The 18,451-nt window shown below is 42.8% G+C and overlaps 1 protein-coding gene across 1 annotated transcript in view; it reads right to left on the bottom strand.

Annotated features, from left to right (window-relative positions):
- Positions 1 to 17,516, bottom strand: part of B4GALT4 (beta-1,4-galactosyltransferase 4) — a 26,258-nt gene extending 8,742 nt beyond the window's left edge. The window contains exons 1-4 of the mRNA XM_008055184.1: positions 17,427 to 17,516; positions 10,087 to 10,483; positions 7,772 to 8,004; positions 4,318 to 4,505 (exon numbers count right to left, since the gene is read on the bottom strand). Of these exons, the coding sequence (XP_008053375.1) occupies positions 4,318 to 4,505; positions 7,772 to 8,004; positions 10,087 to 10,351 (686 nt within the window). The 5' untranslated portion in view covers positions 10,352 to 10,483; positions 17,427 to 17,516. The remainder of the gene's footprint in view (positions 1 to 4,317; positions 4,506 to 7,771; positions 8,005 to 10,086; positions 10,484 to 17,426) is intronic.
- Positions 17,517 to 18,451: the final 935 nt, after the last annotated feature.

Consider the following 18,451-nt stretch of genomic DNA (forward strand, 5'->3'; position numbering starts at 1 on the left):
AGATATGCAGAAAAATGGGGGGGGGGGTCTCCTGGTGGCCAGAATTCCGCAAGGTAAAGTGCAGGAAGGAGAGAAGAGCAGGGTGTCTGAAGGACTACCAGTCCAGCTGGAGAGGTTAAGAAACTTGGTTTCACAGCTGCCTGTCAGATGATAGCTGTCTACAGGCTTATTCATCTTTGCTTATGATTTATCATCTTATCTGTAGAAGCAGAAATATTTCATTGGTCCTGAAACCATTTTATTTTTAAAGAGCCAAAAGGCCCAAGGATGGGGAAAATGTAGTCATAAAATAACATTAGAGTCCTTGTATAATAGAGGTAAGTACCCAAGGAATTTGTGCAGGTAAAATCTGTCACAGGCTGGTACAGAGCGTTATCACAGACCCGTCAGCAGTGACAAACAAGATTTATTTCTGGCTTCATCAGAGTTTGAGACACGTGGGACAAGTTACTTTAACTTCTTCTCTCTGGGTGTGTGTAAAGTGATAGTATTTCTTGCACTTAACACACTCATGGAACTGTTGTGACAGTGAAGTGTGGGCTGACTTAAGCCCAGTGGCGCAGTGGCACACAGCTGCCAGCAGGGGGCAGCCACTCAGCTGCCAGCAGCAGAATTGGCCACCACAACAGGGATATTGCCCAGAGTAGCAAAGCGGGAGGAGGCCAACTCCTGCATTTCTTATACACACGTTTCCCGGGCCACAAAAGATGAGGCCATCTACATCAGGAGTCCCCCGCCCTCGGGCCACGGACTAGCACCAGTCCATGACCTGTTAGGAATCGGGCTGCACAGTAGGAAGCCAGCAGCCAGCAAGCAAGTGAGCAAAGCTGTTTCTGTATTTACAGCAGCTCCCCCACTGCTCGCATTACTGCCTGAGCTCCGCCTCCTGTCAGATCAGCGGCAGCATTAGATTCTTACAGAAGCATGAATCCTATTATGAACTGCGCATGTGAGGGTCCTAGGTTGCTTGCTCTCTATGAGAATCAAATGCCTGTTGATCTGAGGTGGAGCTGAGGTGGTAATGCTAGCGCCGTCTCCTGTCACCCCAGAGGACATTGTCTAGTTGCAGGAAAATAATTCAGGACTCCCACTGATTCTGCATTATGATGATAATTATTTCATTATCTATGACAATATAATAATAACAATAGAAATAAAGTACACAATAAATGTAATGCACTCGAATCCTTCTGAAACCATCCCCCTGCCACCAGTCCATGGAAAAATTTTCTTCCACAAAACTGGTCCCAGATGCCAAAGAGTTTGGGAACTGCTGGTCTACATGATACATACAATAAAACAGAAAAATATAAATGACAAGGACTTGTGAAAAATTTAAATCAAAAGATAAAATTAAGACAGGGCCAGGCTTGGTGGCTCAGCCTGTAATTCCAGCACTTCAGGAGGCCAAGGCGAGTGGACTGCCTAAGCCCGTGGGTTCAACACCAGCCTGGGCAACTTGGCCAGACCTCGTCTCCACAATAAATCAAAAAATTAGCCAGGCATGGTAGCGCGTGCCTGGAGTTCTGGCTACTTGGAAGGCTGAGGTGGAAGGATCATCAGAGCCTTTATCAGGTCAAGGCTGCAGTGGCCGGGAGCGTGCCAGAGCACTCCAGCCTGAGTGACAGAGTGAGACTACTATTCAAAAAAAAAAAAATCCAGCAGTATTCATACATGGGCTATTTCTTAGAGTGAGTAGCATCTGACAAAATCACAACCACAACATCAAAGTATAAGTCAGAATCAGTTAGGCATGCCTAAGAACTCAACTTCGTTATGATCCAGCTTAACACAAAGATGAAAGCTAGAATCCTAACAAAAGGCCCTGTCCTTAAAACATCCTGTGTGAAACAACTCCCTTGCCTGGGTGACTGTCTAGAAATGAACTGAGTAGCCAGATTTCTAGAAAGAACTGAGTAATGAGAAGTTTTATGGTAAGCATCGGAGGTACAGGTGTTCTGTGTTATATAGATAGTGATATCTTATCAGTTTTACATAATAAGTGAACAGATGGTGACAAGCTTCTAAAGAAGCCAAGGTGCCCAGTCAGCATACGCTGCTTTCCTCAATGAAGAAGTGACTCAAAGAAAACAGAAGAACAAAACCTCTAGCTAATAAAATTCAAATTAAAAAAAACAGACAAATCCTGTGATGCTCTCCTTGCCCTCTGGCCCCACCAGCCGCGTCCTAACTCAGGCACTTGGCATCTTTCCCCTCAGTTTCTCCCCTTCCTCCTTGCTCCATTCAATACATTAAAGACCGGTTGAGTTGAGCTTTCTCCTGTCATTTCCCAGCTATAACCATGTGTCAACAGCTATCCCCTGCCACAACAAATCCAAACTCCTTAGACTAAACAAGGCCTGTGTCATCTGCTCCCTGCCAGCCTCATCTCTTGCCTCTCATCCCAGACATTCACCCTAGAATACCAGTGAACTACTTGCATTTCCCTCAAGACTGCACCGTGTTTGCGGGCATGTCTGAGAACCTCTGAGAAGTTCCTGTTGATTGCACAGGATCAAGAAGCCACCTTCCCTGGGACATAGGTTTAAGCCCTTTCCTAGATGTTTCTTTTCTTTCTTTTTTTTTTTTTTTTGAGTTGGAGTCTCACTCCATCGCCCAGGCTGGAGTGCAGTGGCACGCTCACAGCCACCCCAGTATCAACCTGCTGGACTTAGACGATCCTTCTGCCTCAGCCTTCCAAGTAGCCGGAACTATAGGCATACACTACCACGCCTGGCTAATTTTTGATTTATTGTGGAGAAGAGGTCTCGCCAAGTTGCCCAGGCTGGTCCGAACCCACAGGTTCAGACAATCCACTCGACTCAGCCTCCCAAAGTGCTGGGATTATAGGCTGAGCCACCGAGCCTGGCCCCCTAGGTGTTTCTTAAAGACACTGTGCTCTCACCCATCATAGTTTATTCCAGGTGTCTGTTACTATCCTCCAGCTTACACAGGGAATTGGCTTTACTCAGGTAAAAAGCCAATACCTGAGGCAAAAGTCACATACAAATAATAGTATCCAAGAATTCTCTTAAACAGCCCAATGTAAGAGACCGACACAGTAAGAGCAACATGGATTCCCAGACCACGTGAGAATCAAGAGATTCTGTTTCCATTCACACTCAGAGTATACACTGGAGTCTCCTGTATTAGAGTTTTATAGTTCTCTCTCTCCTTCTGCCTCCCTCTCCCTCTCTCCAGTTGCCCCTTTCTCCCCACCTCACCAAGTGCTTATAGTTATATTTGTAGAAATGCAAAGTTAACACAACTCCAGTGCAGCTACCTGTCTCCCCCATCAACACCCAACAGGGAGTTCCCTGAGGGCAGGTGCTCTTCCCTAGCACAATAAGCATCACAGATATGAGCTCAGGGTTGGACGGAAGCTGACAGGTAAGTATGCACACACATAAGGAAATATAAAGTTTCGTTTGTAGGGAAACTTTCTTGGTGCTATTTCCCCTTGGTTGTGCTTGAATTGGAGCTGGTAAAAAATAAGGCTTGAAAGCAGCTATGCCTGAACAATGATCATAATACTATAAATTGAGATTGGCAGCAGTGGGAAACTACCAGAGGAGGGGGGTGAAATTGGCAGTTGAGGGAAACTGCCAGGGGAGGAAGGGACACCCCTCATCAACAAGTGTACCTGCATAATGAACATTTGTATACCTAACCCTGAGTGGTAACCCACATCTTTAAAATAAAATTTTTTTAAAAAAAGAAAGAAAGCAGCTATGCCTCTCTTTGGGAGTGATGGCATGGGGAGAATGAAGTCAGAGATGATGATATGTGGCAATCCCCACAGTGGCTTTGAGAGGAAGGCACTTGTCCTGGGTGTCCTGGCTCCTGAGCAGACAACTTAGTGAATACGTCCCTCCCACCTCTTCTAAAAACTTTTGGAAGATGCTACCGTCTGGGAAGGGATGTCACAACAGAGGCCTAAAAGGTGATCTAAGGGACATCACCTTGTTACCTTCTGGAGGGAGACATCACGGAAGACACTTAAGTTACTTGAGTTCTACTCGGTGTGGGAAAGCTTGCAAAAGCCCTACCATGAGGGTGTTGGGGGTAAAGCTGGCCGCCATTTGCAATGCTTGGATTATATTCTCTCTCCTGATCTTTCCTTCTTGTCTTTGTGATTCTCTACCAAAGCTGTTATAGGATTGTTTTCCTCATTATATTCTCTAATTCCCATTTGAACTTTAAGTAATATATCATGGACCATTTTTCCTAAGACACTCTGGATGCTTGCTCCACATAACCTTGGTAGCAACAGAAAAGCTTCGCGACCTCAGCCACCCATCAGCAGGGCCACCTTACCTGTACCCAGTGCTGTTCCTGCCAACCACCAGATGCTTGGGCTGATCTGCACACTTGTAAAGGTTAAAGTCGTTCTCGGGCACCAGGTCCACATCATGGAATATAAAGCAGTTCCAATTTTTTTCCTTGAGAGCTTCTAGATAGCCCACATTCAAGAGTTTGGCTCGATTAAACTTTTTACTTCCAGCCTATAGATATGGAAATTAAAACTTGAAAAGCTCCTGAGACAAGGTCTCATACTGTTCCCCTCTTCTGTGCAGATCCATTAGTATTATTCTTGCTAGCACACAAGGCAATAATTGTGACACAAAGATCTGACAGTAGATGCAATGGCAATAAAAGACCATTTGATTTTTTTTCCTTATGGTTCACATGTATTTATGCATAGTCCATAACTTTAAAACATCCCTTAAAATCTAGAGAGTTGTAGTTTAATGGTGTAGAGTTCTGATTTTGCAGGATTAAAAAGTTTGGAGATTGAATGCACAACAGTGTGAATAGTATTTTCTTTCTTTTCTTTTCTTTTCTTTTTTTTTTTGAACTGGAATCTCACTCTGTCACCCAGAATCTGGTGGCATGATCATGGCTCACTGCAGCCTTAACCTTCTGGGCTCAGGAGATCCTTCCTGCTCAGTCTCCCTAGTAGCTGGTACTACAGGAGCGCATAATTATGCCTGGCTAATTGTTTTATTTTTTTGTAGAGACAAGGTCTCACTACGTTGCTGAGGCTGGTCTTGAAATCAGAAACTCAAACAATCCTCTTCCCTAAGCCTCCCAAAGTACTAGGATTATAGGTGTGAGTCACCTTACCCAGCCAACAGTGTGAATATTCCTAACACTACTGAACTATACACTTAACAATGGTTAATGGCCAGGTATGGTAGCTCAAGCCTGTAATCCCAGCACTTTGGGAGGCTGAGGTGAGAGGACTGCCTGAGCCCAGGGGTTCGAGACCAGTCTGGGCAACTTGATGAGACCTCATCTCTACAATAAATCAAAAAATTAGCCGGGCATGGTAGCGCACACTTGTAGTTCCGGCTACTTGGAAGGTTGAGGCAGAAGGATTGCCTGAGCCCAACAGGTCAATGCTGGGGTGGCCACGAGCGTGCCTCCAGCCTGGGTGACAGAGTGAGACTCTGACTCAAAAAAAAAAAAAAAAAAATGGTTAAGATGGCAAAAATAAATAAAAGTGGAAAAAAAGGCCAAAATGGTAAATTTTGTATTATGTGTGTGTCACCACAATTTTTTTAAATTGTAATGTACTTTTAAGGTACAGATAAAAATAACTTAAATAATCAAGAATAGTGTATTATATACTTAAAACTTATTAAATGGATAAACCTCATATTAAACTTCTTACCACAAATAAAATTTTTTCAAAAACCTCAACATTTAAAAAATACCTTTATTGTATATAAAACTACAAAACTTTCTTACATACTAGTCATGCCAATTAGTATTACTGCTCAACTCTCAGTTAATCCCAATCTTACCCCTTGTTACAAATTTATACTAAGCTTCCAAGAGATTTAGTTAATAGTTTGCCATAAAGGATTGAGAAACCTTGACCTATCAGCAGAGAAGGTTATTACTAATATTTCTAAGCTGCTTAAAAGTTTCTTGGAAATCACTGTAAGAGAATCCTGTTACAACACTAATGGCGAAGGCTAATCCTTACAGCCTTATGGAGGGAGATTTGCCTCTGGGCAAGAAAAGAACACAATTTGATCTGTAACATGATCAAAGCTATAATATGAAAAAAAATTGTAATATTAATGTTTTTCATGGCTGCTGGAATCAAATTATATAACAATTCAATTCCGTTCAATAAATGGTTTCTCATAACAAGAATACAAGCAGTTCTCACAAGTTACAACAGGGTTTTCCTCCAAAGAATAACACAAAGCAGACATATTTTTCTATCTAAAAAATAGTATTATGGGCAACCCCTTCGGGTCCCCTCCCACTGTGGGAACTCTTCTGTCCTCTTAATAAATCCTGCTGGCCGGGCTCGGTGGCTCAACCTATAATCCCAGCACTTTGAGAGGCCGAGGCGAGCCCACAGGTTCGAGACCCGCCTGGGCAACTTGGCGAGACCTCCTCTCTATAATAAATCAAAAATTAGCCGGGCATGGTAGCATGCGCCTGTAGTTTCGGCTATTTGGAAGGCTGAAGAGGGAAGATCGCTGGAGCCCAGCAGATCGAGGCTACGGTGGCCGGAAGCGTGCCACTGTACTCTAGTCTGGGCGACGGAGTGAAACGCCAACTTAAAAAAAAAATAAATAAATCCTGCTTTAAAAATAATAAAAAATAATAATAATTTTACACGTTGGGAATTGCTGTCCTGAGTAATAACATAGAACCAAGCAAATCATACCTATGACCTACAATGTTGAAACCTAAAATAATTATAAAACAACATAAGTGTAAAATCGTATTTCAAGAACTAAAAAATGGTCATGATATACTACTACATTGGCACAATGATTTCCAAGAGGCTAAGTTTACTATAAAACATAAACTGCAGAGCTGATCCTCTGAGTTGTCAGAAGTTCCAACTAAACAAATTATTACCATTTATAACAATATTAAGTAGTTAGTGGCTGTGCTTCCATTCTTAGAATTTGTAAGAATTCGGGGAGGAGGGATTATTTGGATGGCCCAAAATAATTCTGTAAAGTTTAGACATAGATGTTTAAACTGATGTGTTAGTTTTCTTTCAATAAACTTTAATACCAAATAGAGGCATCTTTAATCACCCACTCCATGGAGCTCAGAGCAAGACTCTCCAAAAGCAGCCTACAGTTATACTGTGTTCCTACTAAATAATGACCTGGAAGCCAAACAAGTGAATCAAGAAAGTGAAAATAAAACATAGCATATTCTACAAATAAATAGTGGCAAAGTTAAAGGCAGAAATGTGGGGACAGTCATAAAACTTCATGGTTCTTAGCACAGAGTATTCTGTAAATAATAAGGAGGAAACGATAAGCTTTTTTTTTCCTTCTGTCTAGATTCCCACTGAATAGCCACAGACAACAATGAAAAACAATGCGAACATCTCATCGTATAGTGCATAGCAAGCACAGAAGGAACATAAAAGGGTTAGTAAAATTCAGGGGAAAATCTTAGGGCAGTCATTAGCTAACATGGAAGAGATCTCTCTCACACACACACACACACACATACACACACTCACACACACACACACAAATGGATTTCTTCTAGCGTTCATTTAAGAGCAATAAAATGAACGTTTATTGTTCTTAGAACTTGGACTCATTAACCCACACTCTGGGACAAGCATTTCCTGTACTCCTTTCAAGGATAAACGAGGTAAGAGAACTCTCCTTTGGTAATGGTTTGATGTTCTTTTTACAAATGGTTACGTGGCCGAGGTCCTCAGAGAGAGGAGGGTTGAAGGGCAGCGCCTGGGACTGCCTCCCACACTCACCTGGTGGATGATGTAGATGCCATACTCCAGCTGCTGCCTCTGCAAGAAGGGATGAAGATGCTCTAACAGGTACATCAGATGTTTCTCTCTGTTCCGGTGGGGAATGAGGATGGCGACCCGCTGTAGTGCCTTACATTCTTCAGGGTGATACCGGCCTCTGAACACTTTGGGATTTTCTGCCCGTACCTCCTCCAACGTGAGATCTGGTTTGAAAATGAGTTTGCTCTGACCTCCTACAACGAACACAGGACAGAAGTAACACCAGTAGCTATAGAAAGTGTTGAGGCTTACAAGGGCTAATAAATGTAAAGCACTTAAAACGCTCTCCAGCACACAGTGATCACCATGAGTGCCAGCATTTTATTATCATTACTTTAAAGGTTCATTTAGTCATGAACCATAGCCACAGAATCACGTGACTAAGGTTACTGGCTACAAAAGCAAGTAACTGATATATAAGAGTATTTCCTTGTGGCCTGAGTAATCAGCTCTGGCTCTGTGACCCACCTTCAAGTAGGAAATATGGACTACCCTGGTGATAGTAAAGAGCAAAAGTCAGGGCTAGACTGAGTAATTCTTCAAATATGCTCTATCCTCTTTTCCTTCTTCAAAAGCCAGAAGGAAAGTGAACTCTCTTAAAAACCTAGAGCATTCCCCTGAATCAAGTTCCTGGGCAAGGCCGTTTTCCCACTCCTTCTCTAAACCCCAGCTTAGCTCCCTGTAGGTAAAGCACTGGAAAGAAGTAGAAACCAGTCTCACTCCCTAACCCAGTGGTAACAGGTACATGTGACCCTGTAATAACTCTCCCACTGCGCACCACAGCAGACATGTCCAATTGAGCACAGCATTTACCAATGAGCCTGGAAGCAGGCTGACCAGATGAAGCCCAATGCCATACATAGGAGGAAACAATAAGCTTTTTTTTTTCTTTCTTTTTTTAATGAACTCCACATGTACTGATCAGGCTGTAAAACCTCAAGACGCTTGCAGGTTGTGCTATCCTTTCTGAGCAAAGCAGTCCCAGGCCCTTGTATGAATGCATCGTTGTGATTTGCTCCATATGACCAGCCCCTACCCTAGCTATGGCTGCTAAGACTAGGTCCTACCCAAGAGCACTGAGGATAAGTAACTCCCTCAAGCCATCCAGAGGGAATAACTGACCTACAAGAGCCCTCTTTCTGCAGGGCCTGCATTCGAGTCATAGTTATCAGAAATGCCCTAAAAACAATCAGTATGAAATTGAGGCCAGATGTGGTGATTCATGCCTGTAATTCCAACACTTTGGGAGGCAGAGGCGAGAGGACTGCCTGAGTCCAGGGACTCGAGACCAGCCTGAGCAACTTGGTGAGACCTTGTCTCTACAATAAATCAAAAAATTAGCTGGGCATGGTGGCACATGCCTATAGTTTCAGCTACTTGGAAGGTTGAGGTAGAAGAATCGCCTGAGCCCAGCAGGTCGAGGCTGCAGTGGCCGTGAGCATGCCACTGCACTCCAGCCTGGGTGAACAACAAAAACAAAAAAAAAGGAATTGAGTTACAGAAGATGAGTACTAGAGCTGCTGCCAGGAAACCGAGCTACCAGAGATTAACAGGGTGGCTGTTGAGATGCTTCCTGTGTAGCCTGTTCATAAACTTCATCATTAGCCTCGTTGTATCTCTGTTCCTGCACCTTGAAAGAGTCTCATGAAATGGGTCTGACAGAAGCTAGTCCCCTGGCTCACCTTCTTGTTGGTGCAACTTGTTATGTGCCCTAACCTTCAAGTATCCGCTTTATTTACTCTCCATCAGTTTCCCTACCACCCTTCCCTGACATCTTCTCAAATTCTGTCCCTCCTTGGGTCACTAATGGCCCATCTCAAGTCATCACTACCATGTCACCCTCATAGTCCAGTACTTGCTCCATATTGCATCATGAATGGATCTACTTTATGAATGAATCTACTGCTCAAATATATTGTGAGGACTTTCAACAAGGAGGGTAATACAGTCATATTTGCATTTTAGTACCTCATTTTCACATTTCAACTTGTGTACCCTGTGAATGGAACATATAATCTGAATGATGTTTTGGCTCTTCCGGGAGTGATTAAAGAGATGTAGCATGCCAATATTAATCCAGTACAAAACTATGATTCAACTATAGAAAACTATAGTTGAAAACCATAGAAAAGAGCGTGCATTAACTGAATGTTTGTGTACCTCCTGATATTCGTATGTTGAAGCCCTAGTTCCTATTTGTATTTTTCTGGACATATATTATAGTTAAATAATAAGTTCATATACTACTTATACAAAAGAAAAAAGGAAACACTTACTGAGGTATGGAGACACAGACGGGCAGTTGACAAGCTCTGCCTTTTTCGTGGCTGCTTCGTTAGTCAGAGTTTCTTCCTTCCCCAGAGCTATGGCCTTATTGAAATTAGCCATGAAATTCTTTGCTTTAGGAATCTCTTGAATAGCATCCACAAAGTAGTTACTAGTGGCCCACCCAACCACCGTCAGGCACACGGTCAAAAGCAACAGTAATCGGAGTTTGTAGGAAAGGTGAAAAGTCAAGGTGAAGCCCATGTCTTTTATCATGTGAGTAATATCTATCTCTCTGCTTCCCCACAGGCAAGGAAGCTTCGAGTTAAACTCCTCCAATCTGATTACAATCTGATGACAACTGAAGAAGCAATGCCTGCTTTGGCTCAGTCGTTCTGCTCCAACAATCTAAAAGGCAATCACAAAAGACATGTTGTTTCAAACAGAAATCCTATCCTGAAATGATTCACTGCAGTACAAACTGAAACACCCATCCCCCATGGACCTGGACTAATAATAATGGTATTTCTCCCACTGAGAGCTTAGAAATCAGAAAACTAGAGGTTTTAGAGGTAGAAGGTCCCAACCATCCATACATCACAGAAGCTCTCTCTGGGTTATCACCCAGGCTGTCACCGGAGAAGGGAAGCCATTTCCAGACGCTGCATGGACAGAGTGAATAAGCAAAAAAGACGAGACAGCAAATGCCCTCACATCTATGCCCTCACATCTGAGCTGAGCACAGCCTAAGACACAGCCCTGACAGTGCTCTTCCTCAGTTACCCATTCCTGGCACAGTTTAAGAGAGAGTTAACAAAATGAGATACCTTGTTATGGAAGCATATTTTGAACCAAAGAAAAAATAAAGGAAAAAGACAAATGCTCTACTTCCCTGTGACAGCTAGAAACACATGGTCTCAACAGCAGGGAATGAATGCAATATTCTCAGTGAGACACAGGCACAGGGCACATCCCATCGGTGGGCAGTGGGGACAAGAAACACAAGAGAACTCCAACACAGGAGGTCAACCATCTATAAAAATAGCAGGTAGAACTAAAGCAGTGTTTAGGATCAAGGGTTTGGATTTAGACAGAAACTAGAGCTCCACCACATAACGGCCACATAACCTCCAGTTGGTCACTTAACTAAGCCTTAGTTTCCTTATCTGTAAAATGGGGATAAAAACAATACCTACCTGTGGAAGTCACTGAAGGACCGGATGACTTAATGTATTAATATATACAGTGTTGGGCGGGCACAGTGGCTCAAGCCTGTAATCCCAGCACTTTGGGAGGCCAAGGAAGAAAAGACTGCCTGAGCTCAGGGGTTCGAGACCAACCTGGGTAACTTGGTGAGAGCTCATCTCTACAATAAACCAAAAAATTAGCTGGGCATGGTGGTGCACGCCTGTAGTTCCAGCTACTTGGAAGATCGAGGAGGAAGGATTGCCTGAGCCTAGCAGGTTGAGGCTGCATTGGCTGTGAGCGTGTCACTGCTCTCCAGCCTGGGTGACAGAGTGAGTCTCCAATTCAAAAATATGTGTTTGTGTGTGTGTGTGCACACACACACACACACATGCGAGCGCGCGCGCGCACACACACACACACACACACACACACACACACACACAGAGTCAGCCCACCTTGGCAAGCAAGCAGACACACTAGTGGCTGTCTGAATCACCACTTTACTGCACTCTACTTCTCGCTGTCAGTTGATGAATTGCCATACTGATTTCATACTTCAGTAGCATCGGGTGGGATAATATAAATTCACTTCAGAGAAGAGGTTATGCTCTAAGTTACTGACAAAAATCCCATTTGTAGGGCCTCCTAGTTGAGGGCCTACCCCAGACCATGCACTAAGGTGGTGAGGGCTACTTGGCAAGGCCCCCTGTGGTGCAGCCAACAACACCCCCAGCATCTTCTTTGCATGGTAAAAACAACACGTCTCTCCTCAGATTCTAAACATGTTCTCAGAAGAATGCAGAAATTGCTAAAGCCAGGACATGGATAGACAAACACTAAACAGACAAAATGGAGACCAAAATATTTTCTCTGCTAAACAATCACATGAATACACTTACAACTAAATATTTTTTTTTTTTGAATCTGAGTCTCCATCTGTTGCTCAGGCTGGAATGCAATGGCACGCTCACAGCCACCAGAGCTTCGACCTGCTGGGCTCAGGCGATCCTTTTGCCTCAGCCTTTCAAGTAGCTGGAACTACAGGTGCATGCCACCATGCCTGGCTAATTTTTTGATTTACTGTAGAGACGAGCTCTCACCAAGTTGCCCAGGCTGGTATCAAACCTGCAGGCACAGGCAGTGCTCTCGCCTCAGCCTACCAAAATGCTGGGATTACAGGCTTGAGCCACTGCGCCTGGCCACAACTAAATGTTAAGTGACAAAAACAAAAACAGAAAGTAAACTATATATGTATGCTATGATCATAACTGAAGATATGGAATTAAGAAAAGTCTAGAAAGAAATACATCCAAAAGCTAATGATAATTATATTAGAAGAATGTATTAGCTGGGGTGATTGTTTTTCTCTTTTATTTCTAGAATTTTTAGTAATATAGTTTTATATTATATTATAATAATAGTTTGATATATTTTTATATATATGTTACATATATTACATAGTCATGTTTATAAATGTTTATGTATGTAGTTTTATAATACAGTCCTTTATAATACAAAGTATGCTGAGCACAGTGGTTCATGTCTATAATCCCAGCACTTTGGGAGGATGAATGGGAGGATTGCTTGAGCCCAAGAGCTTGAGATCAGCCTGGGCAACATAGAAAGATCCTGTCTCTACAAAAAAAAAAAAAAATTAGTCAGGCATGGTATCACATGCCTGTAGTCCCAGCTACTCGGGAGGCTGAAGTGGGAGGGTCGCCTGAGCCCATGAGTTTGAGACTGGGGTGAGCTGTGATGGTGCCACTGGCACTCCAGCCTGAGGGACATAGTGAGACTCCAACTCAAAGTAAATAAATAAAGAACAAAATAAAATAAAAACAAAGTGGGGTATTTTTAAGTGAGAAGTAGGGACTTAGTAACTGTAAAAGACAAAAACAAAAACAATCTTAGCAACTCAAGACAGTTTCACACTTACTAAAGAGTAGTATTCTAAAAATTAAGTTCTTTGTTAGTTTGAAGGAAATCTAGGAAACATTTCTCTCTTTTTTTTTTTTTTTTTGAGTTGGAGTCTCACTCTGTCGCCCAGACTAGAGAGCAGTGACCGCTCCCGGCCACCACAGCTTTGACCTGCTGGGCTCCGGCGATCCTTCCGCCTCAGCCTTCCGAGTAGCTGGAACTACAGGTGTGCGCTACCACACCCGGCTAATTTTTTTGATTTATTATAGAGATGAGGTCTCACCAAGTTGCCCAGGCGGGTCTCAAACCCGCGAACTCAGGCAATCCACTCACCTCGGCCTCCCAAGGCGCGGGATTACAGGCTGAGCCACCGAGCCCGGCTGAAACATTTCTCTCTAAACACAAGATTATAAATGGAAATAGAGGATAAATTCTTGAGGAATGTTTGACCCAGGGAGCAATTAAACATTATGGCCTGTGTGTGTAGAGTCCTTAAAGTTATCACAGAAGAAGGCAGTAATAACAGCTGGTAAGAAAAAGAGGCCGGGCTCGGTGGCTCAGCTTGTAATCCCACGCTTTGGGAGGCCGAGGTGAGTGGATTGCCTGAGCCCACGGGTTCGAGACCCACCTGGGCAACTTGGCGAGACCTCATTTCTACAATAAATCAAAAAATTAGCCGGGCGTGGTAGCGCACGCCTGTAGTTCCAGCTACTTGGAAGGCTGAGGTGGAAGGATCACCTGAGCCCAGCAAGTGGAGGCTGCAGTGGCCATGAGTGTGCCACAGCACTCCAGCCTGGGCAACAGAGTAAGACTCCAACTCAAAAAAAAAAAAAGAAAAAAAACAATTTGTTTATACATTTACTCTGTGCCATGCAGTGGGGTTAAATCGCTTGTATTAATTTACTTAATTCTCGTCTCAACCCTGGAAGGGAAGAATTATTAGTCTCCTCATATTATAGATGAGAAAATCAGGGTTTAGAGTGATTAAGTTGCTTGCCCAAGGCCACACAACTAGTAAGTGATAGAGTGGGGTCTGAGCCCAGGTGGTCAGTACCGCAGGCCTTGCTTCTGCCACATCCTTCTCATGGACATTTCTCGTCTCCCCTCGGTGCCTGGGTAGGCCCAACAGAAACTCTGGAAACATGCAGTTTCCTCTGGTGGCCTTCCACCTCTCTCCCCTCTTCCCTTTCATTATCTGTTCCTGAAGTCTAGTCCCTTCTCTCCTGGGGATAGTAAGTCATCAGACTCCAGGGGCCAATCAGACAATCTCTTGTGGACTTAACTGCAGGAGGCTTAAATGCTGACAGTTGGCAAAAAATTTTTTTTTGAGTTTTTAAACAAAGTTTATTAGAGAAAGAAGGGAGAAAAGAAAGGGAGACATGCCAGAGCTGGCATGGGCAAAAGAAACTGTGCCGGAAAATTTTTTTTAATCAAGATCTCAATCTTAGAAAATTTAGACTGGGATATATTCTTTTTCTAAGAGCTGTTTATGGGGGTATAGTTACATGAAAGAGAGAATCGCCAAGTGGAAGGAAATTATGATTATAAAATTATCCCAGTGTTAGAAGCAGGAAGGACCTTTAAAAATACATATCCAGACGGGAGTGGTGGCTCACGTCTATAATCCCAGCACTTTGAGATGCTGAGGTGAAAGGACTGCCTGAGCAAATGGATTCAAGACCAGCCTGAGCAATTTGGCAAGACCTCATCTCTACAATAAATAAATTTTAAAAAATTAGCCGGGCATGGTGGCATGTGCCTGTGGTCCCAACTACTTGGAAGGCTGAGGTGGATCACCTGAGCCCAGCAGGTCAAGGCTGCAGTGGCAGTGAGCAGATCACTGCACCCCAGCCTGGGAACAGAGTAAGCCTCTGACTCAAAAAAAAAAGGAAGAAAGAAAAATACATATCTAACTACATGATTCTACAGAGGAGAAAGGACGGCATAGATTTAAAAATCTACCTACGGCAGGGGGTACCTGGGAAAACTGAACTTTCCGCTCAATTTTGCTGTGAATCTAAAACTTCTCTAGAAAAACAGTTGAACCTTGAACAATATGGGTTTGAACTGTGCAGGTCCACTTATACTCGGGGATCAAAAATACAGTACTCCTGGGATGAAAAACCCATGTACACAGAGGGTAAACCTTTCCAATGCATGAGTTCCACAGGGCAGCCTGCCGAACTTGAGTATGCACGGATGTGAGTAGATGTGGAAATCCTACAACCAACCCCTACCCCCAGTGTACCAAGGGATGGCAGTAAATAAAATAAAATTTTAAAAGTCAGGCATAGTGGCTTACGCCTGTAATCCCAGCACTCTGAGAGGCAGAGACGAGAGGATTGCCTGAGCCTGCGGGTTTGAGACCAGCCTGGGCAACTTGGTGAGAATTCATCTCTACAGTAAATCAGAAAATTAGCCAGACAGATAGCGCCCACCTGTAGTTCCAACTATTGGAAGGCTGAGGCAGAAGGATTGCCTGAGCCCAGCAGGTCAAGGCTGCGGTGGCCATGACCGTGCTACTGCACTCCATCCAGCCTGTACAACAGAGTGAGACTCCAACTCAAAAAAAAAGATACAAGTAAACAGTTATGAGTAATCATAAACTAATATTGCTCAACTGCAGCCTATAGAATTTGTTCAAAGATAAGACATTTATTCTAAGAGCAAGGAGCCATTATTAATGATGACTTAATAATCAGGTCCTCGTTACTAACCCCATGTCTTCAAACTATATCTCACCCAGTCAAAAATAATCATTTTACCCCTCTCTCTAAGCCCAAGTGCCCTCCCCAAAACTGCACAGAAAGCCAGTATTAAGGAAGTTCAAGGGTGAGGATTCATGGTTCCTGTGAATAAACATTTGAGGTAGGAAGGGTCTGTCATCTGTCTGTCCATCTGCCTTTCAAAAAAGACCAGCTAATCAACAGAAGGTAACCCTTCTCAGTGTGTTTCCCCGCTATAACATGGTGAAAAATACTTCACAAAGTTGCTGTAATTTAATTAAATGAGGCACCCAAGTACACTGGTCTACATGGTACATTCCCAGAAACAGAACTATGTATTGACTCTGACTACCACTGTGATTCATGTTCAAATGTTATCAAAATATTCACCAAGATAATATTACCTCTGGAATATAATTTTCACTTTCTATTTTTCTGTAATTTTCATTTTTCTCTCAATAATTATATATTACTTTTGTAATTTAAAAATATATAATGACTTTGTGAAGAAAGTTATTTTTAGGGCAAGTGACTCCTGTTTGATGTTTGGAAAAATGCCATCAGATTAAACTTATTTACACTAATAATTAAGTAATTGAGAGATCCTAAGGTCTCACAACAGTCCTAGAGTTATTTTCTTTCCCTTTTTTTTTTTTTTTTTTTTTAGTCAGAGGACTCAATATGTTGTCCAGACTGGAGTGCAGTAGCACCTTCACACTCCTGGGCTCCAGAGTTCCTCTTGCTTCTACCTTCCAAAGTGCTGGGATTACAAAAACAAGCCACCATGCCCAGCCCTAAAGTTATTTTCTTTTTCAATCAAGGCTACTTTGAGGTGATGAGAGAATCATGACTGTAGAGAACAAATTCAGGCAACATGAAAAAAGTTATTTAGAGCAAGACTTACCGCCCTTTTCCTTTCTAGAAGTCTGCCCTAGAGTTAGTCAATAAGTATCAAGTTTTCATATTTAGTTTTCCTCCACTTGATTCAACCAATCTTTTCTGAGTGTCCCTATTTCCTGTATTTGAGTTGGAGTCTCGCTCTGTCGCCCATGCTGGAGTGCAGTGGCACACTTACGGCCATGGCAGCCTCGACCTGCTGGACTCAGGCAATCCTTCTGCTTCAACTTACAAGTAGCCGGAACTACGAGCACGTACGACCATGTCCAGCTAATTTTTTTTTTTTTAATTTATTGTATAGAAAGACAAGTTGCCTGGGCTGGTCTCCAACCCCTGGGCTTAGGCAATCCTCTCGTCTTGGCCTCCCAAAGTGCTGAGACTACAGGCTTGAGCCACCACACCCAGCCTCCTATTTTCAAGTACAGTACTAGGCACCAAAGGGAATAGGATATAAAAAGGAATTAAAGCCTAGTCCTTGTACTCAGAGTTTACTTCAATCTTTTCCTAGATCTTAATGTTTACTATTTGTTTTTAAATATGCCAACACTCCACCTCAAAGTGGGAGAATAGATGAAACAAGATTAGTAAAATATTAAGAAGTAGTAAAGACAGGTGACAGGTACCTGAGAGCCATGTTCTTTCTACTTTTGTATTTGCTTGAAATATTCCCTAATAATTTTAAAAATCTATCAAGGAAGAGAAGCTATAACAAAAGGCAAGCCAGCATGAATGCTAAAATATCATTCTTGGAGAATCTCTAACCACACACATTTTTACTTCACCAAGGTGGGTGGGGAGGGTACCATGTATCATTCTATAAACATTTACTAAGCACTTGTATGCCAAGGAGAAAGGATACAGTCTTCATTCAGCAGCTGAGAGCACCAAAATCAGTATTCCAACGTTTCTGATTCTGCAGACTCAGGGTGGGTGAGTGCCCAAGATGTGGCCCTAGGCACACGGTCCTGCTGTCTTGGGACTCCCAGCACAGTAGAAAGACTGATATTTTACTCCTGCAGAATTCAGGGAGTTTACAATCTGCACACACATTGCCCCACCTTCCCTACACCTTGATATTTATTCTCCAAATGACAGTTCCTTTACTTCTGAATGACCTCTGCCCACGTCCTAAAGGGCAATGGTTCCCTGGGCATAGTCAGGGAGATGATAGGAATGTTGATAGTCATTTACATGTAAACTCCTAATGGCCCAAACTGGAAGTATTTGAGCAACAACATAAATCATGCTGCCACTGTATTTTAACCCACAGAACAAACTGAATATCCATGAGTCCATACTGACATAAATGATCAAGTAAATAAATGAATGGGAGAGAAACTTACTTACTTCTAGTAAACTTCCAGTTAATAAGAAGTAGGAGACGGGGGAAAAAAATCACCATTAGGCAAGCACCACAGAATCGATCACTGCAGACAACATCCACCAACAGATGCTAAAATTAATGGGCAGAAAATAAGGATAAACAGAATAGTCTCAAAGGATCTCTCCCAAGATAATTATTAGGATAATTATTAGAGGGTAACTTTATAGAGGAAAAACTCAACAGACATCACCTTAACCAAGAGATCAAGTCAAGTTACGGTGATAAGCTCTACTATCTTCATAAAGCCTGTGATGTGTTCCATGG

This window comes from Carlito syrichta, unplaced genomic scaffold (genome assembly GCF_000164805.1).
Source record: "Carlito syrichta isolate Samal-C Ts95f unplaced genomic scaffold, Tarsius_syrichta-2.0.1 Scaffold301763, whole genome shotgun sequence".
Lineage (NCBI taxonomy): Eukaryota > Metazoa > Chordata > Mammalia > Primates > Tarsiidae > Carlito > Carlito syrichta.